Source organism: Octodon degus, unplaced genomic scaffold (assembly GCF_000260255.1).
Source record: "Octodon degus isolate 3935 unplaced genomic scaffold, OctDeg1.0 scaffold00183, whole genome shotgun sequence".
Lineage (NCBI taxonomy): Eukaryota > Metazoa > Chordata > Mammalia > Rodentia > Octodontidae > Octodon > Octodon degus.
In genome coordinates, this window is record NW_004524759.1 from 3,231,185 (window position 1) to 3,253,075 (window position 21,891).

The following is a 21,891-nucleotide window of genomic DNA, read 5'->3' on the forward strand; positions in this document are numbered from 1 at the left end:
TACAATGAAAACAAAAGTATATGAGCCGATATATGACACACTGAAGTCAATTTTGGTTTGTGATGCTGAGGATGGAACCCGTGGCCTCCACACGCCAGGGAAGCAACTCTACTGCTGAGCTGCACCCCAAACTCTGAATTCGTTTTTGGTTTTTCCTGCCAGCATCATCAAAGTTTAAACATTATAGAAGATTTGCCTGGCATACCAAATGTGCTGGCATGAGACACACTGACTGAGAGTATTGTGTTAGCTTTAATAAAACCATCAAGGATAACTCAGACATGACCACGGCTTTCCGCAGCCAACCTCTGCACTCAGCTGTCACCTCCACTAGGTGCAATTTCCTTTTTGCCTCTGTCCTCACAGTTGAGGAAAGAACCAAAGGTAAGTGAGAAGAAGTGTCAAGACAATCCACACACCGTGAGAGGTCATCAGTCTCTCCTTTTAATGCAATGCTGTAAGGAGTTTCTTAAACAAGACATATAACACATGCTTTAGAAAGGCAAAGATTACTTAGTAAGATGGAATGTAAAAAAAAAAAAGATGCAACGATAAAAATAGATTCTGCTACTTGAAATCAGTAACTGTCTTTGTAGTGTTGTTTGCTAAGTGTTCTCTTAAAATAAACATATCACCAATTTCCAAATTTTCTCTCTCCCCAACAACACCAGGTACATGATAATCACTCAAAAAAAAAGATATGCATTAAATGAATAATACATGGCATAATACACGCTTTCACAGGTGTTTACTACTGGTGAAGCAACAACAATTTTTTACACTTGAAATCACAAGGTGAGATACACATTAACATACATGTTAAATGTTCATCAAAATTTGCATTACGCTATGTGAGAACATTCTGCAGTCCATGGGAAAATGCAGCTCCTGAGATCATTGGCTTTTATCGATCACCTTCCTGCCTGCCAAATTATCTTGCTTTATGTAATTTGGGAGTGTGAACTGAGATTAGGATGTGTAATTTTACATTCATTTTCTATTATCTGGGTAAACAGGCTCTGTCTTCTCTGAACAGTAGAAAAATAACCCCAGGGGTGCCTTATTTTCCCCAGAGTACACCATCTGGAAAAACGTAGACTGAATACAGAAGACGTCGACTCCGCCACAGGAGCGCGTGCTTCCTGGTCACCTGTCCCTGACACACCACGGCCCCACTGGTGTTTGCATTTATTGAAATATTCTCTACTAATTAATTATATTCATCTTTAAAAGTAAATTACTTAAAATTACATTCAATTTCTCTCTCCAAACCAGCTTACTCTTCCCTGTCACAAGGCAGGCCCCAGGCCCCCAGGGTGACTTCTCTCGGCCTCTGCGTTGTGCTGAGGTGGATCGGCGTGCTCACAGCTCCATCCCAGTGCCAGCCCTTGCCAATATTTGCTGGGGTTGACTTAAGAGAAACTTCTAACCCCAAACCTACTAGGGCTCACCAGTCTTTATCGATTTCTTAGCTCAATTTATTTTGGAAGGCTTTTAACACCATGTTACAAGTTCCTGATGGAAATACAAAACAGAACAAATGCTGAGCATAATCTTTCTCTCTTGGGTTCACTGAGGCCACGGAATCATTTATATCTCTGTTGTGTGTTTTGTTTCTTTTCCACATTTTCATGTACCTGCTCTTGAAGCACTGGAACAAAATAATTGAAAGATAACCACTTTGAAACTGACCGTACTGAGTTTTAAAGCCTCAAATGACCTATCTTCTGCTTTTCCCTGTGTCTTGCTGTCAGTCGACATGATTGTAAAATGCATGTGTCTTGGTTCCTGGTGATTTTCTAATGTGCATGAGCCATTGGAAACTGGGCATTTACTGAACACCTCATATGCTCGGCATTCCAGACCAACACTGAATATCTTTTGAAGAATTTTAACAGCAAATAAGAGTCTTTTTCACAGACCGGAAACCAATAATCAGTTTTCTTGACCTACATTTAAAAACAAAAGCATCTTTTAACTAAGTAAGCGTAAAAATCCCTCTGGAGATGTTTTGCTTTGTAAAATGCCTTCGTTAAGGACACCGCTGTCTGCATCCCGTCACTCCAGCTCTATGTCCCCCGCATACAAGGTGATGAGCAGGATGGCCGTGAAGCCCGTCAGCATCCCCGCATTCTGGATCAGGAAGAAGGTGAGGTCGGTCTTCCTCCCTGTCACCTTCTCCCGGAGCATGTCGTTCATCTCTGGGAACTAGAGCAAGGCCCACTGTTAGACAACGCTTGCCACCTGGTGGCAAAACATAAAATAGTCACCGCAGGCAGCTGTAGGGGAAGTTTATCTGTTGAGCGCAAGCTGAGTCCGGCACTTTCAAAGGACTGAGGGGATGCAGATGGCTCCACTGAGCCCCTCACCAGCAGGGTGGGGCAGACCTCAGTCTGTTGCACACATGCACACCAAGGCGTGTGTGTGTGTGTGTGTGTGTGTGTGTGTGTGTGTGTGTACGTGCGCACGCACACATGCCAACCACACTATCCTTTCAGGATCCCACAGGCACCAGCCTCACTCCTTCCCCAGGGTCCACACCCTCACAACTTCAACTCGAACTCTTCTGCCTCCAGTTCTTCAATGGACCAAGCCCTTCAGATTTCACCTTCAACGGCACCTCCCTGCAGCTCCTCCCTTAGCCTGTCCTGCTAGATTTTCTTAGCGTCCCCTCATCTCATACACTGCTCTTCCCTTTCATAGCATTGTAGCACTATTTGTAGTCCCTTACTCTGCACAAAGATTGTGTACCTGACAGAAGCAATCCTGCACTTCATTTCTTTTTCTTCAATTTGTTTCTTTCTACTTGACCTCCTATTACAAAATCACCATAAGGCTTGGAAATAAACCTGTGCATTATTCTAAAATCAAAGACTATAACATTATCACAGTGAAAAGACTTAAAACCCTAGGCATTTTATCTAGAATCCACCCTCTCTCAGAGATGGGTCCCATCTGGCCACATAGGAGACAGAAGGATGTGGGCTCCACGAGGCACAGCGCAGAGCAATTAGTTATGCATGCTGGGGCGCATTGCGGCCACACACCTTGGAGGTCTCCAGGGCCCAGTTGACCCACTAACCTGGGAAAACTCCTGCCAGGGTAAAATGCGTGAGGCTGTGAAACCAGCCAGAAAAAACAAAAGTTCTGTAAGCAAAGTGGCACCATTTGTTAGTAGTGTTCCCTTAAACTGAGCAACACCAGTGGATTCCACTCTGGGCACTGAAAAGGACAAGTGGACACTTCGAGTGAAGACAGCGTGAGGCCTGGATTCTGTGAAGACAAAGTGCTTCCAGGAGAGGAAGTCCTAGCTGCCACAACCACTGCATAGCACAGCCCACAGAGCTGGCCAGTTACAGGTGGAGCTAAGGGTCAAGATGAAAAAATTTACTAAATTATGTGTTTAATAACTTCAGTTCCAGGCTAGAGATAGAGTTCAGTGACTCAGCACCTGCCTGGCAGGCACAAGGTCCTGAGTTCGATTCCCAGTACCAAACAAAAAAAATAAAGAACTCCAGTTCCAAGTAGGCAAAAAATGTTTGATTTTCATATAATAGCAATCATTATTTTCTGCAAGGCTGTCCATGACTCACTTACAAATACACAAGCTATTTTCCTCTGAGACACACTAGTGGAAACACACACACACACACACACACACACACACTCATAAATACAGACATAAAGGCTGCTATGACAGAAATCCAGATGCATATTGAACCAATTAAGCACTGGTAAATGTTAATCTTCCTGACTTTTGTAGGTTAGCTTTAGTTTAATCCAAAAGGCTTTCAACAGGGTGGGTTGACAGTGGAAGACCCCAGACCCCACAGCAAGCCCAACCAAGAGAAGCAGCAGGCTTAACCTGTGTAACTCCTAACTCCCGACTAAGTTTTCAATTAAACAAAACAAATGTCTAAGTGTCTTACCATATCTGCCAAAGAAATGTAGAGGAACATGCCCCCAGCCAGTGCAAATATGATATTCGGGGCAAAATTGTTGCCCACCAAGATGCCAAAAGCCAGCCCCACATAGCAGGAGCAGGCGGAGAGGAAGTTGAACAGCAAGGCCTGCCGGGTGCTCATCCCCGCATTCAGCAGAATCACGAAGTCCCCTAGAAGAAGAAAATGCCACAAAAGTTGGGCTGGTTTTCCAGTGGGAAATGAGCTCAAAAGCAGTCATCCCTGCCCAGCAAGGCTTCTTCATCTTGGGCACCACAGAATGTGAAGTTGTCACCTGAAAGGTCCCACTCCCCACAGGCCTCCTCCTACCTAGCTCATGAGGAAACTCTTCGCATAGGATGGCGATGGACGTGCTCAGGCCCTGCAGGAGAGACAGTGTGCACGACGCACCGATGGCCAGGCCGTCGATGAAGTTGTGGAGGGCGTCACAGAGTGTGATCATCCAGGCAATCGTTCCGATTTCAGACAGCTTGGGGCCCTTCAGACAACCACATGAACTGGACTCCCTTTTGCCTTCCTGTAAAGTAGCAGAAGACCAATCAATACAATAATCAACATTTCTTGGGTTCGGATTAGGATTAAGGTTAGAGCTACAGAAAAGTAGGAGATGGGTTATGTCTGAGAGAGACACTTTGCAGTGAAAGTCTTTTGTAGTTATGGGGAGCCCTTATAACAGAGGATAAAATTTACAATGGTGTGAAAGACACACCTAGACAAGTCACTCACACAAACTTTACACCAGTTTCTTTCTTTTTTTTATGAGCACAATGTATTTATTGAGGGAAAGAGAGCTCCTTCCAAGAGAGGAACAGGAGGGGGTCCCGAGCGGGTTGTTCCCCCCTACACCAGTTCCTGCCAAACATTTTTCCTGATATGAACAGATTCCTAGAATTACCATCTTGCAATATGACATATTGAACTAAGAATTTGATTTATGCACATACTTTTAAAAAAGTTATCCAAGGGACCTGGGAGATAGCTCAGTAGAATAAGCATTTGCCTGGCAAGTGCAAGGGCCTGTGTTCAATCCCTGGCTCCCCCAAAAAGAAAAAGAAAGTTATTGAAAGAATACATTTTAAATCCTCTTCCTGTTGCAGTTTAGATGGGAAAGGCACAAGTTAAAGCAGGCTGACCTCAAGGAGCAGTCACTCCAGCTCCTCCTCTGGCCCTGCGTGGCTATGAACAAATAAACACAGTCAGTTTCTCCAGCTGTGCAAGGAGGCGAAGGCACTACGCAGCTCGTTTCTCGCTCCTCGGCAGCTGAAGAGTTTCCACTCCACCCCAGGTGCTGTGCTCTGTGTCTAGGTGGCAGCGACAGGGTCCCTACAGCTCTAACACGCAAGCAAGCTCTCATCCAACACCACAAAGTGTGCTTGGAGCAGGCTTGCCTTTACACTAGCAATTCTTCCCACCTGGAAACAATACTAAATATAGAAAATCCTATGACAGGCCCTTTGTAGGAATTTCAAGCACAATAAAATGGACAGAATGATACAAAGCCAAATGATAAGTGCCAGCTAAAGCGTTTGTCAGAAGTTGCAGGAGAGGATTGTAAGACGCAAATTCATTGTTAAGTAGGTGGGCAAGTTTGCAATTAACTATGGAGCATCTTCTAACTGAGAGTCTGCAGCTTATCAAACATTGTGCTGAATGCTGCGGAGACCTGGTGGTGGGGGCCCCAAAGGTTCCAGCTTTAACAACTATGTCTACTCTTCAGAACCAAGGCCCCAAGTTTATGGCTGGCTTTTTAAACGCGCAACATCTGTGCACCCAAAGGCACATCTCCAGGTCAATAATCAGGGTGTTTTACAATTCTTTACTCTAACCATGCTCAAAACACTTGGGGACCAACACTTGAAGGACTGACTTGGATCTGGTAACACATCTCTTCACTGTTCCACTAGTGGCAGGTTTGCATCTTCCAGGAATTTCTTTCTATAATATTTCTTTTTCTTTAATACTCTCTTTTTGTTTACAGATACAACCAGAGTCACTCGGGGCAATTATGTGGAAGCATGGCCACCACTGTCACCAGGTAGAGCCAGCAGCTGCAGAGCTTCCAGAACTGTCTACGAGCTGAAGTCTGCTCTGAACACTTCAGGTAATTCATTTACCTTGGGGAGTTCTGTGAGGGCAGAACAACTGGGATTGCTCTAGCCTTTTAGGGCTAAAGAAATTAAAGCACAGAGAGGCGGTGAATGTACCTGGTGGTACAAAAGACATGAGCAGTCTTTGGGATAGCAGTGTCTTACACTCCACATTTATGGGGATGGATCCTTGTTTGCGACAGAATCTGTGCCAGGGAAAACTCTCTTCTCAAAATCTCTTTCAAACACTTGAAGCAGCATCAGCACAAGTCTCTGGTCTCCTTTATTTTCAGAAGTAAATCTCACCTAGATAAGAAGAATTCCATCCTGTCTTTACATGCGGTCTTTTCTCCTACCTGCTGCACTCTACCTGTCAGCATAGTAAATGGTTCCGATGGTGCAGGGCCAGGAAGTGGCCTGGGCAACAAGTGGCCCGGTGCAGAAGCCTATGACCTCAGGAACAAGGTTCTGGGACCAAAGCTATGGAAAAAGGGACCTGGGCTTCATATAGACCCAGTACCCAGATGCACATGAGCCAGTGTTTTCACCTTCCAACTTGGCTTACAAAATTATACACGGTACTTACAGTTTCTTAATTTACTTGTAACAATTAGTGAAAGCTTGAGAAGCCAACTCTTTGCCACCTAATGTCACACAATCTAAAAACACCTTGAATATTACAAAAGAAATTAAATGAACATATCATGCAAAGCCACCTGCCCTCTAACCAAGAGTGCACTGGCTTTATTAGCTATGCCACATCTGAACTCCGGGAGAGCACGCCCTAAATCACACTGTTGAGAAGGTTAAAGACAGACATTGCTGTCGTTTTGAAAGGAGGACATAAAAGGAATCAAGATGTCCTATGCATGTTCTAGTTATAAATGACTGGAACCATCATGTGCTACAAACTTGTACTCATAAAAACATTTTTTAAATGAAACGAACCAAGCGAGGCAGACATTTGCAAAAAGTTCCATTTCACCCGGAACTAAGTAACTGAGCAAAGAACGTGCTAGATTCAAGTTCCTTTAATAAACTCAAAGCCTTTATATTGAAGTGGATGCCACTTGAACATATACTCATAAGTGAAATAAACCAGACACAGATGTGTAAATATCGTATAGTCTCCTTAGTATAAGAACTCAAAAGAAGAAATACAAATAGAAAGGTATAATCCTTTAATTATTTCAATGAGTACCAGTACTCCGCTTCCTGCTGCGGCTGCTGCCGCTCTAGGCTTGCGTCTCTCCTCTGATTTTCTCTAAACCTGAGGCTATTCCCTCCTCAGCCGTGAGAGGGCAGACGAGGCCAGGGCGAAGGTGAGTCTGATGTGCAACACTGAAGGCCAAGTGACCGCAGCTACCAGAAAGCTCTAGAAAAGTTGGATGAGAACAGAAACTTGTTAAGAGGGAAAAAAAAAAAAAAAAAATCTCACGACATCATGTGACCTTGGATGTGATGAGGTTCTAGAAAAATCACACTAAAGTTCAAGGTCAGCCGAGAAAGTAATCAGCCAGAAAGTAAGACCCAATGTAAAAGGCGCCATGGCTGAGTTTCTAAGTTCAGGTGAATCGGAGTCAACTGCGTCTGGGAGAAAACAAGCCTGAAGGGTGCAATAGTGTCCTATGCACAGTGACCCTCACATCTATAAGGCATGTCCACCTGTGATGTTAGAGCGTCCCCTCCAGTGCATTTTTAGAGATGCAGAAAACTGTCACCTAAGATTAGAAAGGACTGGCACAAAGTCACCCGGGGTTGTCAGGGCTGGGTCACTTCATTACCCTCGAAGTATCCCTTTCCAGGAACTGTGCCTCCAGGTCAGAAATATAAAGGAAGCTGCAGCCAGCTGGAGTTCATAATCCAGAGGGAACACAGGTCGAAGGGCCAATCCCTTTGGAGCTGACACCCCATTCCCTCTCCATCCTGTCCCCACAGGGCCACCCCAGCCTCCCCATTTTCCTTCTTGAGAGTGAGCATAAGGAGCCCTCGCTGTGGAGCTGAGGGCCAGGGGATACGCAAAGCAGGGTGCCCAGCCCTGGGCGCCCCCTGCAGGTGCGTCTCAGCTGTGCAACCTCAGGTTAAGGTCTAGTCTCCCCAGGTTCCCGCACCCGCTTCCTCTCCCAGCTCCACCCCCTCCATTATTGGCCCCTGGTGCAGGTGTTCACTCTGTGGTCCTCTTTCTCCCCACACTTTGCACCTCATGTGAACCCTGATGCAAGTGTCCTGACTTCAGGGCACCACCTTCTTCCCAACCAGGACACCAGCTGGTGTGACGTGCCAAAAGTAGGTACAGGTGCCTGCAATGAGATATTTCAGTTGAGGTTTTCCTAAATCAAGAGCCCTGAGGAAAAGGAACCTGGCTATATGTAATGTGTACTGCATTTCCAAATGAAGCCAAGTTTAAGGCAGGCTGCAATCCATCTTGCCTCGGCTGCCAGAGCCTGCAGGACCAAAGGGACCAGGGGGTACAGCTATCAGATGGGCCAAGGAGCCTGTGGACAGCCCTATCCAGCGAGCACCATGCAGACCTGGGACACCAAGGTAAAATCATGCACTCTTTTGCACTGACTGTTCTTCTCTCAGGAAGCAGCTAATGGTTTGATCCCAATCTGTGCAAACACGGGTCCTGCCTGAGGAGCCCTGAACGAGGAAGCAGCATGCCCAAGCGGGGTGAAACTCATGTGCACACCACATTCCACTATACACCAGGAATAGCCCCACCTGGGCCAGGAAGGCACCATGACCTGACTGCAGCACTAGGTGATCCAGAGCCTCACCATAGCTAATCCTGATACTTACTTTTTTTTTCTCCAAAAATAAAGTTATGTGGCGACTTCCCAAAGCCACTTAGCTGTGCATTTAAGTGTGCCTGTGACAGCCAGCTAAGCAAGCTTATTCACAGGAGCCTCAAAGGCAGGGATAATAGGAAATCCTTCGAGTGAACAGTACATCAAGTGGAATACCTGATTTCCCACTTGCTACAAAAGAAACGCCTGGGATCAACACAACATTAATTCAGGGCATGCAGACTTTCAAGTGATAAAATCAGAAAATTGGAAGCAAAGATACAAGGTACCTGTATCTTAAATTTTAAAAAATTACTACAATAAAAGAGACTGCTATTAATTCACCCCCTAAAATACCCCTTCACTTTGAACCCACTCATCCTACCTTTGCCACTTTCTGTAGCAGCTCTGGAATCCTCTTTCCTAAGTGTCTTCAGTTGCACTATCCTGGCTATCTCAGTGTCCTGAATCTATTCAAAACGTTGACCTTTCATGGCTATTTTGACTTGGAAAGAGCCAGAGTTACATAGCACCAGACCTGGAAGGATGAGGACACCACGTCATGCTCTTTTAAGTTGCCTTCTCCATGGGTGGCACCAGGCAGCAGTGTTTATATTTTTTATCATGTCATGTAAAGACACTCATTCATAAAGAATGATGAGATTAGCATGTCGGCAAAGAAGGACAATGTTTTGAGGAGGATTCATGGCAATGCATCTTTTGCTAATGTTGTAGATTTAAGCATTCACTGAGTAGGTTGAATACATCTCTTATTTGTAGTTATATAAAGATAGACCTCTTAACAGGCACGGAGCATGAAGCTGATTCTACTCTACTAAATCTTGTGAGAGGCTCCAGTTTACAAGTAGCCTGGCTGACAAAGAGAACAAGACAGCCTGACGCAGGCACTCTCCCACCACCATCCAGGCCTGTGCTCAGCAGACCCACTTTGCAAGGCCACAGTGGCAGGGAGGGGCTTTCCTGGCTTTGTGTTGCCCTCACCTGCTAAGGCCACCTGGCCTTCCAGCCAGAAAGAGGCCCAACCTGCCATAGCCCAGGCCAATGCTGAGCCAAGGACAAGAGAGCCTACCTGAGTAGGCCCCCAGTATAAGGGACCCTTCTGACTGGCCAAGAGGGGCACATGGGGTGCCAGTGTCCCTGCTGCGGCATTTCTGCAGGTGCCATCGCTCATGGGTTCCCAGTGTGCCAGTAGACAGCCGAGGGCTCCCGTGAAAACTGCCTCCAAAGCCACCCTCTGCCGCCATTCTCCAGCCCCTAGGACCTGTGTGCAGCTGTCACTGGGCTCCTAGTGCCCTGACTTCCAGCTTTTTCCATATAAAGAGCTCAAGCATAAAAGGGGGATGGAGAAGAAGGAAATGAGGATGTTCACCCCTCGGACTCCCTCCTGGAGGAGTAACAGGCGCTGGCTACGTCTCCATTAGATATCACTGCTCTGCTGGCAGCAGCATCCTGTAGACACTCAGATCCTCCCAGGAGCTAGTGGAGTATAAGGTGCTAACAGCGCTACTGTCACCAGCTCAGCTACTGCAGACCCCTGCGCTTGCCGCCCCTGCACCGGGTGTATGCATTGTCCCCTTCTAGCTGTTCTGTATCCTTACTGGAAGAAGCTGGCTCTTTCAGATTTGAATGCTTGTCCCCCAAAACACCACTCGCAGGCTCCATCTATGCTATTAAATATATTTTAGTGGAAAATAACAAATAGAGCTAAATAGATATGAATGTGTTCTAAAACGTTAAAGCCACTCTAAAATGTAGAATGTTGATGGGCTTTGCTTTTATGATTTGATTTCTTAATGACTCTAGAGTTTATATTTTACAGCCAAGATTCCCTGGCCCTTCCCACACATTTGAAATGTCAGTCTCAGCTCACTGTAGCTAAAATGAAACTTCTATGGAAAGGAGAAATTAACTTTATCTTTAATGCATGTAACCAAATATAATTCAGATGCATTGAACCTGCAACCATTAGGTTTCGGGAAAATCTCAGAACTATTTCCAAACTCTCTTTGCTAATGAAAATAACCATTAATGAGGAAATAACAATTTCCAGAAATCCTGAAAATGGTTTCCCTCCCAATCCTTCTGTGGATACGAGTAAAGTTGTTTCAGACTTTAAAAGCTAAAATAATTGTCTCTTATTTTCACTCTGAGATTGCATGCCATGAAAAGAAATAATAATTTAGGGGAAACCTGAAGGCTTTCCAAGAAATCTGCTACTATTCTGCCATGGAATTTAAGCATACACTAACAAATATTTACAGAAATCCTGATGGACTCCTTATACCACTGTCTAAGGCATCCTGCTGCTGCTGCAGATAAGAAATGATGCCCAGCATTAATATTCCACCCATTCCAGAAACAGGGCATCTTTTCTAATCAAAAGCTGTTTATTGGCTTTGCAGCCCATATAACTCTCACTGCTACTGATTAGGCTTTCAGAGATGTTGGCGACCCAGAAATCTGTGGAGTCATCCTGTAAGCTGCAGAAAGCAATGTCCATGGTTGGAAAGTCCTATTCCCAAAAAGAATGCTCAGCCCCCAGGGTACCGAGGGGCACAGCCAGGAAGCAGGAACAGGTGGGGTGAGTTGAGCTACCCACAGGAAGACCTGGAACACAAGCATTCCACCCCGGGTCACACAAGAGATGGGCTGCCTGGCACAGTGCAATGTCTGGTGGCAAAAGCAGTCATAGGGCAAGACACTGGCACAGTCACAAGCAGCAGAAAGATGGGTGAGGTGATTACAGCAGGGTGTGGGGACAGAGACTCACCAGCACCCCACACAGGATGAGGGGCCTTTTCCAGGGGGAGGCCCGGCAATGCGGCTCTATCTCGGCATTCAACAAAGCAGAGGCACCTCTGCCCCTTGAGGGAACTGTGAGTGGCAGGAGCCACATGGCTGTCACATTGCCACCCCGGAGACTCACAGACTGGGTTGGGAAAGGTGCTTTTGAGCAAGGACTGTGCTGGGAGGTGAGGATGTGCTGCTAGGATCTACAGCCTGAGGACGAGGGTCACTCACTCCCACACCTCCTTTCTGTCACAATGGCTGCAGCCCACAGTTGCTAAGTGGCTGTTCATACAACCCTGTGGAGTTACTATCCCCACTTACACATGAGGACACTGAGGCATGGGGACAAGTTCTACCTCAGAAAGCAGCAGGAACCACATCTGGGCCCCTGTGTCAAATGGGCTAAGACTGCACTCCCAGGGAAATGTGGCTTTGATTCTTGTGTGGTTCACTGTCTCCCTGCACTCAGTGATCGGCTGCTGGCTGATTAATAAACAAAGGCAGAGCACAGTGACCATATATACAATTTCTCTCAAGACACTGTCCCTGGAGCATCTATTCAGATCTTTTCCAAAGACAAACACATGAACATTCACAGCCAGGTGGAAAGAACAGGCACAAGAAAGCTCAGTACCAAGGAAATACAAGACCCAGAAAATGTAGAGATGCTCTTGCTGTTTGCTGTCTGGCAATGTTCTTTACCACTGAGAGCTGTGTTTTGAGATTGCCTGGGGGAGGAGCACAAGAGCAGAGTAATGGTAACAAACCAACGTACTGAAAGCTGACTGCAAAGTACCCACCTGCCTCAAAAGACTGCTGCTAGGCTGATTGCAGATGGAGCAAATAAAGGCACTAGAGGTAAGGACTTGGCCAGAACTGCACATCAGCACATTGAGTAGGAAGAAAGCCAGGACTCAAACCAAGACTGGAGACTCCACAGCCCATGCAAGCAAAGGTGGAGAGACCACCAGCTCCAGAATGCACCTGAGCTTGGCAGCGCGCACCCATTACAGGCCCTTTGCTGCAGCTTCCAGGCCCCACTTAGAAGGGGCAGCGATTCACACACCTCTGGGGTGGGCAGAACTCGCTGAGCTGGTGTGGGGGTCTTGCTGAGCTGAGGTGGGGGTCTCCTGGTTTGCTAACACTTCAGCCATACGTAGACTAGCACTGTATTACTGAGGAGAAAGAAAACTCTGCTTCATCCTTCCCAGACTGCAGTGTAGATGGAAGCCTGAAGCTGCTTCTTGTCTGGCTCTTTCTGAGCTCATCACAGTTAATGAAATGCAATTTGGAAACTATCATCTCTTTTATATCTAAAGATAAAGGAAGGAGATGGGTAGAGAAATATAAAAAGTACCAAGATATGTTATGTACATGTACCTGCTCCCAAGGTGAATTTAAACTCTATGTACTGAAAACCTGGACTGAGGTTTTTAGAAAAAAGTCTGAGTAGCCAAGAACACAGCAGTGCTGACATGTAAAGCAACTCCCAAGGGCCCTCCACATCACACACGGCAACACCACTGTGCCAGGGCTACTCTGAGCATCTTCCTTAAAACCCACGGAAAACTTTCTCACCTGGAGACATCACTGGCCCCTTCCTCAGCCATAACGTTGTTCCCCACAGTCTTCACAAGGAAGTTTCTTCTTATAATGAATATTTCCACTTAAAAGTGTTCTCTCTAGAATTTTTTTTTTTTTTTTTTTGGAACCAGGGATTGAACTCAGGCCCTTGAGCTTGCCAGGAAAGTGCTTATTCCACTGAGCCATCTCCCCAGCCCCTTAGATTCATCTCTGACTGCCCAAGGTAGCATGACGGCCCAGACATGACACAGCCATGTTCTGATGGCCCAGACATGACACAGCCATGTTCTTAACGCAAAGCACGCTGTTAAGCGCCACCCCAAGCTCCAGAGATGGCAGCATCTCCCACCGGTGCAGTATGTCTTGGGCCCTGGCAGGTAATCACCAAGTGCATGGATAGTGAACAAATGAATGATGGAATGAATGGTCAGTACCACCTTCCTGCCCCTTTGTCCAGCTTCACTGATTCAGTGCGCAAGCCAGATTTCATTCAGAACATGAAATGTTACCACAAAAATAGTAATTAGATATACCTTGGAGGCTTAATTTAAGATCAATTTATTGTTTTAATATAAAAATTGCATGACTCTGGAATTTTGGGCCAAAATCAAGAGCACTATAAAAAAAGAGAGAAAATACAAAGTCTACAAAAATGATGTCTCCCAATCAAGAATTTCTGTGATTTTACTTTCCAAATGCAAAACAATCTCTAGATTTGGTGTTCCATTTGCAGCCTAGGAAACTACCGACAACAGGACCCTTTTTTCAGTTTTTCCAAGATGTATTTTATAAATCAAGAATGAAACAGGATAAAGGAGAAAGCCTCACACCAGAGCCTCAAGTGTTTCTGAACCTTCCACAGTGATTGTTCTATTACTGCTGCTTTGTCTGTGATTAAACATTTCCAACTTTTTCCCACCACCACTGGGTTGCTATAAATCTTTGATAAAGTCATGGTCATAAAGCCCTTTAGCCAGGAATGGTGGCTTATGCCTGTAATTCCATCACTGAAGAGAGTGAGGCAGGAAGATCGTTGTGAATTCGAGACCAGCCTGAGCCACCAAGGGAGCTCAAGGCAAGCCTGAGCTGCATAGCAAGATCCTGTCTCAAGAAGACAAAAAAAGCATAAAGCTCTTTGGTACTCCTAAGTGGAAGGAGACTTGGTAAAATAAGGTCTGTTCTTTCTTTTTATTTATTTACTTTTAATCTTAGATACCTCATGGAAACAATAACATCCCACATCAGAAAGACATTGGTCTCTCTGCTGATTAGAACTCAAAACTTGGAATACTTTTGAGTAAATTAGCCATCAATACACATGATAAGCAAAGTTAAAGGCCAGAGAAAATCACCACTTTTTAAAACAAATGAGACATTAACTTAATTGGCTCAGAAAAGGACTTAAATCCCTAATCTAAAAAAGCAGACCTCGCGTAAAATCAATATGAGATGACTGTAACTGGAAGATACATTTATTAAGAGTGAACACCAGAATTGGTCTTCCAATACTTTCCACTCCTTTTATTCACCAAGATCATCAGTAAAGAATTATTGGCTACAAAAGTAACTGAACATTTGCCTTGGACATAGAAGTGGCAGGATTTGGTTATACAAATGGATGCACATACAGGTAACAGGTTTGTATGTGCACGAGGAAAAAGACAGGCAGGCAGGTGGGCGGGCAGGTGGGCGGACAGGCGGGCAGGTGGGCGGACAGGCGGGCAGGCAGGCGGGTGGTTCACCAAGACTCCATGACAAAACACAGCAATGTCAGACCCAAAAAGCATTTTGGCAAAAGCACACCTCACCTGCAGCAGCCTTCAGCCTGGTGGTCCTTCTAACTTGAGATCTTTACTTTGAATATATAAAATCAACATAATAGGGAGCAGTAGAATGTAGAATACACGCTCCCTCCCCAGAAGCCACTGGAAGAAACAAGGATTTCCTTCATAGGAACCACGAGCCCCTGGGATTTTATAGCCTGTCCACCAGGCCCTGCACTGAGTAAGAGCTACTCACCGGGTCTTGGATCCTTGTCCCCAAACTGTACCATGCAGCATGTGAAAAATAGAACACAGAATACATATTTTTTAGAAGCACAAACAGCAAAGACCAAAGAAAAGAAGGTGCTCGCAATAGCAAGTCAAAAATTTGTAAAATGGACATTTCCATAACCTTTGTAATACAACAATCTTTTAGAAAGACCTTGAAAAGCTAACATAAAAGGCCTGCCATGTACAGCACATACTTAAATACTCCTTGCTCCAAATGTGTGGAAATGTGCTTTCTTTTTATTTTTGGAACTCCCATAATGACAGGACATAATAAAATTTTTCTCTTCAAATTCTTGCTCTTTAAATTTTTTCTGGTAATTATTTATGTAAATTCCATGCAAATATTCCAGAAATTATAATCTTCAGCATCAATAGGGTAAGCAACTCTTTCTGACACCAAGAATAATTTACTTCAACCTCTCATATTTTTTCCTTGCTTTTCAAAGGGAAAATGTGCTGGCATTTATTCTCAATTTTTTATCAATCAGCATGCATGACAGAGCAATGTAGCAATTCTTCATTATACTAATGGGGGAAAAATTAACTTGACATCAAACCTAATTGAGTAAAACCTCACTAATTCTTCTAAATAGGGATAAGTCCTGCCTGATTAGGGAGTGTAATTTAGTATGGAACATGTTTAGATAAGTGTACTCTGAGTGTTTTCAGAACTTCCACCAGCAAATCAGGCTCTGGCAGCAAGCACAAGGGTGGCAAGGTCCCTAAGGAAAGCCACCACAGCCCTGGGTAAGGTTAGCACAACAAAATGAACAACAGACAAACAAATAACAAAGAGTAACACAGTACATCAATCCCATAAAACTTGACATTCCCTTGAGTCATATTAAAAATGTATGTGAAACTACGCCAAAATTGTTTCAAAGGCAATTTTTACAAATGCAGCCAAGATAATTCTAAACAGCTCAGCCTACAGGAAAAATGGGGCCGATCATCAATTATTAGCCTTCCTGGGTTGGGAGAAGCAGAAAGGTAAGCAAGTTCCACTCACACGCAAACCTCAGCAAACCGTGCATGGGATTCTACGAGTTTGCTGTGAGTTAAGTGGTAGAAATCAGGATGGATTAAGGCAATGTCACCTTTTGGAAGTTGGAGTCAGAGGGAGCAAGCACGGGGGGACCTCAGGAAAGTAGGGAATCCTCGGTGTCTGTCACTGCCATGGACTGAAGAGTTACAACGCCACTGACCCTGACTCATTCACTATGGGCAGAGCGAGCACCTGTGTCAGTGGTTCCTGTAAAAATGAGACACAGCAAGGCTGCACACAGTGGCAGCACAGCCTTCTCCTCTGCCCAGGTATCTGTGCCCTCCTGTGCATGTTCCTCCACACCCCAGGGTCTTAGTGGTTCAATCACACAGCAGTGGCAGCCTCAGTCACGAACCCCTGTGATTGACACATGGGGCAGGGGTAGGACCCTGAGCTCCCTGTGGTGACGGTGAACTGGAGCTGGTTGTGGTGGTGCACATCTGTAACCCCAGTACTCAGGAGGCTGAGGCAGAAAGGTCACCATGAATTCAAGCCTGGGCTACATGGTGAGTTCAAGAATAGCCTGGACTATATAGTGAGACCCTGTCTCAAAATTTAAAAAAAGAGATCAAAGAATTTTTTAAAAAGCCTGAATGTGTCCTTTGCTCCACAGTTAGCACTTTAGCAAGTGCAGGTCTCCACTAGCAAAAAGCACAGCAAAAGAGCCCCTTGCTTGGACCTCCCGGCTTCAGATCCACCTGTGAAACCAGCCTCTCTCCTTTGTAAATGACCCAGTCCTCGGCGTCCTGGTAGAACAGCAACCTACACTATGACATTATTATGTGGTTTAAATTGCTGAAGGTGGACTTTATGTTCATACCATACACACACATAAAAAAATATATAGATAGATAAGGTAACAGATATGTTAATGTACTTAATCTGGTCTTTCTACAACAAATACAATGTTCAAATGTTATATTCCATAAATATATACAATTACCACCTGTCTGTTTAATTACTTAACAACTCAGTTCTACTGCCTTCATTTCCTGGAGTGCTCCAACTTGCCATTTGGTTTTGCTCTCTAGAAAGCAGCCAGGGAACTCCTGCTCTTCTTTTCTACCTCGGAGGCCGCGCCACTGGAACTCTTCGCTGCAGATGCCCTGACACTGAAATGACCTGCCTAAGTCTACATCTCCAAAAAGCACCCATATGCATGTCTAGGAAACACACAGCCGAGGCTGACAAAGGCTTCTGACCTGTCAAACAGTCTTACACTTTTGCAAGAGCCACTAATATCCTGCCACTGTAGTTGAGGGTTTGGTTTGTGACTTTGAACCCACGGGGTCTGATGCCATCATCTCGCGAGGGTCCCATGCCCACTGGTGCTAGCATGCTGCAGGTAGGAATAATACGGCTTAACAGTCGCTACAGAGAAATCATTATCCATGACCTTAAAATATTTTACTTGACCCCACAATAATCCTGCCTGATATTTACTCCAGTCCACATATGAAAAAAGTGAGCTTTAGAAAGACGAAGTAATTTGGTCAGTTGTCAGTTCAAATTTAAGCTCGATGACACACTTTTAAACACTGAAAAAATGCTTAACAAACTCTGAACATGAGGGAACTTTCTTAATCTAAGGAAACCTATTTTTGCAAAGAGAATACCAAAGAATGCTAGTTCCTGAATGTATAATCACTGGCATCAAAATCAGAATTAAGAAGAAATATTAGCTATCAGGACTTCCACCCAGCAACACCCGACAAGCAAACAGCATGGAATGAGGAAAATAAGAACTAGAACATTTGGAAGAATAAAAATAAAGGCAACACTGGAAGAATAGAGCGAAAAATGTAGCTGCTCTTTAAAAACTGCATATAAAATCTTAAGGAATAAGCAAGCCAGGTGAGGCGGCACACACCTGGAACCCCAGAACTCAGGAGGGTGAAGCAGAAGGATAGCTGTGAGTTTGAGGCCATCCCAGGATACAAAGTGAGCTCAAGGACAACCTGAGCTATACAGTGAGACCCTGTTTTAAAAAAATAAGAATAAACAAAAAATAACACTCAGAGAATTCAACACTACTGCAGTATTGAAAATGAATATACAAAACCAGTGTGCTCTACCTATCAGTAAGGATCAACTATAGAAAAAATATACCATTTGTAGACCTACAGAGCTACAGACACAGAAATTTGGAAATCTAACCATATACAGTATTGTAGAAGAACAGTCTTATGACATTTTTTTCTTGTCTCTTGTTTTCATTTATTACCCTTTTTTTAAAAACAAACATCTACTTGAAAGACAGTATAGCAGTAATTGATATAACATTAGAAGCAGTACAGGACCCAGAGCACGGGCCCGGCATGTGAGTGAGACCGCCCAAGGCCTCCAGATCCTCATTCGACCCAGAGCGCAGGCTCAGAATGTGGATTAGAGGACCTGGGGCCCACCAGATCCTGAATCAACCCAGAGCCCAGGCCCACCGTGGAACCTGCAGCAGAACTCCCTGCAAAGAGGCTGCAGCAGGAAGAAGTGGAGCACAGCAACCAGATCCAAGCCACACCTACTTGGATGAGCTTGAGCTTGGTAGATCCGGACCTGGTGCTAAGGTAATAACTCTATCTAAGTTCTACACCAAAGGTCAGAAGACACTGCTGTAGAAAATGACAAAGAGAAGGAACAAAATGCAGTCCCAGGCCCCAAGCCCACCCAGAAGAAATGCAGAAGACACTAGCATAGAAGAAATTGAAAATAACATACCTGAAATCTCTGAAATAATAGCATCTGAAGTAAAGAAACAACTACAGAAAGGTATAGAGGAAATTAGATCAAAAATAATTTCTGAAGTAAAAACAGAAATGATAACTATAATGAAAGAAGTACTAAGTGTTCCTAAGAAGACACTGATAAAAAAATAGAGCAGAATATAAAAATGATGGAATCCTTGAATAAGCAATATAGGAAATAAATAGATCGCATGAAGCAGATCCAAAGTGATGTACAGGAAATTAAAACCTCAATCACAAGCTGGCAAAACCATTTGAATGAAAGTGAGAATAGACTTTCAGACCTTAAAGACACCATTGCAGCTAGTGAAAAAGTAATAAAAGATCTCTTAAAAACAACTAGGATGCAGGAAAAAATAATTCAATACCTGCAAGACGATGCAAAGATGAACAATGTGAGACTAATAGGCATCAATGAGAAGGAAGGAGTCAATACAAATGATATAAAAAGAATATGAATGGAAGTAATAGCAGAAAACTTCCCAAATATGGGGAAATGATCTGACATTCAGTAACTGAAGCATATAGAACTCCAAATAACATCAACCCAATGGAAACCACACCCAGACATATAATAATCAAGATCCCAGAAATTCAGCATAGGAACAGTATACTAAGTGCCACTAACAAAAAGAAACAGATCACATTTAAAGAAAAACCAACCAGAATAATGGCAGATTTCTCTTCACAAACCATCAAGTCAAGAAGAGCATGGAGCAAAGTACTTCAAGTCTTGGCAAGAAAATAAATTGCAACCCAGGCTGATATACCCTGAAAAACTCTCTTTCAAGTATAATGGAGAAGTGAAATACTTCCATGAAGAAGAACAACTTAAGAATTTCATGATGACAAAGCCAAACCTACACAGACTACTAAAAGATGATCTAGAAAGGAGCAAAATTACCACAACTCCATGAATGAGAATGGGAAGAACCCACCAAATAGGGCAAACAACTAAACACAGGAGAATAAGAGGTATACAAAAGCAGTCTTTCAGTTATTCTTTCATATACAGCAGCAAGATATTTCCATCAACATACTCTACAAATGGACTTCTCCTGCACCCTTTGGGTCATGAGTCTGTCTGGGTCTACAGGGTGGATATCAAGGAAATAGCAGTAGCTCAGTCCCACAAGTGACACCTGGCCACCGGTAAGTGTTATGGACATTATCCATGTCCATGACACACTAGAACTTTGTGTGATATCCTATCCCCAAACTGTTAGAAGTGCTGGTCACTTATTTGTCATTCCAGTATTTATCTTATGTTTTATTCTTATAATTCTTTACTATCATGAAAACTTTCTTAGTTTAATTGTTTTGAAACATTTAATTTTTAATTAATTAGTATTTAATTTTCTGAATATTGCTTAATCTTAATTTTTGTTTTAAGATTTATACTGTATATTTGACTTACAATCTATTTAAAAGATATGGTATGATATTTTCTCCTAGTATTAGAAACTTTAAAAAGTATATTTCTATTTTCCATTGACTTTATATTACTTCTTCCCTAGCTTATCCTTAAACATAAGATTGATACTGTTTCATAGAAATCTTTAATGACATTTTGAATGGGTTCATCTAATATATTTTACATAGTCCTGTATAACTATCATTTTCAAAACTCTTTATTCTTCATCCAGGAGCATACAGCAACTTCTCTTGCCTTCTGAATTATGCTCTTTGTTATTTTCTATATGCTACATCTGGAGGTATTAGAATATTTAGAGTTTGTATAACTGGAAAATATTTTACTTTTAGTTTTCAAAGGTATGTTTGCTAAGTATAAAATTCACAGAGGACAGATCTGTTTTTTTCCTTTGTTTCAGTCCTTTGATTAGTCTAGTTTCTTACACATTTGATCTTTTTTTTTCTTTTTAATGTGGAATAAGATGCTATTTAATCTTGTTCTATAGCTAATTTTTTATGTATATGCTTTAATGGTTTTTTTCTTTACAATAAGTTTTGGACAATTTCATTTTTGTGTATCTGGGTATGATTTTATTCAAATTTCTTGTGCAAAAGTTTCATTTTTCTCAGAAATGTGGTGTTACAAGTTCAACTAAATTCAGAAATTTTAAATCTTTAAATATTTATTGCCTACCTCTTTCTACTTTGAGAATTCTAATTATATGAATATAAGTTTCTTGATTTTGGCACAGAGTGAAAAATTTTGGCACATATGACTGATCTGTGAATTCTTCATTTTTATGTTGGGCAATTTTTATTGTTATAGTTATTTAAGTTTGTAAATAATTTATTTACAATGTGCAATCTATTAAAAAATCATAATAAAGCCACAAAAATAGATGAAAAGAAGAAGAAGAAGTAGTAGTACATATTTAGAAGACCAGAATGACAGGCATTCCAAGCATGGCCCTACTATTACACACTGCTATCTTCAGTGCAGTTGCTTAGTTCACAGGTATCAGCACATACAGTTAGTCAGGGTGAGAATCCTACCAATTAACTGCTAGTTTGAAAAACCTGCTGAAGATTCTCAGGATCATTGCCTTAACCATCTTGTGCATATAAATATACAAAAATTACATTTCTTGTTATGTAGGTCTTGCTTTATGTTGCTCATAACCATCCAGAAGAAAAGTATAAAAATGAGGTATAAAAAGTAAAGCCATATTAATATGCTGAGCTGTAAAAGGCTCAAGTCAACAACTTCTGACACTGCCAAACCTATGAATAACCCACTACTATTATGGACTACCGGACTATATTGGATTATTTTGCTGAATTCACACACCTACAATGTTTAAATGGTGATGGAATACCCATCTCTGACAAAACTAAACATAAAGGG

General features: G+C 43.1%; 1 protein-coding gene across 3 annotated transcripts in view; it reads right to left on the bottom strand.

Moving 5' to 3' along the window:
- Window positions 1–421: 421 nt before the first annotated feature.
- Slc39a8 (solute carrier family 39 member 8) overlaps window positions 422–21,891 on the bottom strand; it is a 78,406-nt gene continuing 56,936 nt past the window's right edge. For all 3 annotated transcript variants that reach the window (XM_023703865.1, XM_004643722.2, XM_023703866.1), the window contains exons 7-9: window positions 4,272–4,479; window positions 3,930–4,114; window positions 422–2,208 (exon numbers count right to left, since the gene is read on the bottom strand). In XM_023703865.1, coding sequence (XP_023559633.1) covers window positions 2,059–2,208; window positions 3,930–4,114; window positions 4,272–4,479 — 543 coding nt within the window. In that variant the 3' untranslated portion in view covers window positions 422–2,058. The remainder of the gene's footprint in view (window positions 2,209–3,929; window positions 4,115–4,271; window positions 4,480–21,891) is intronic.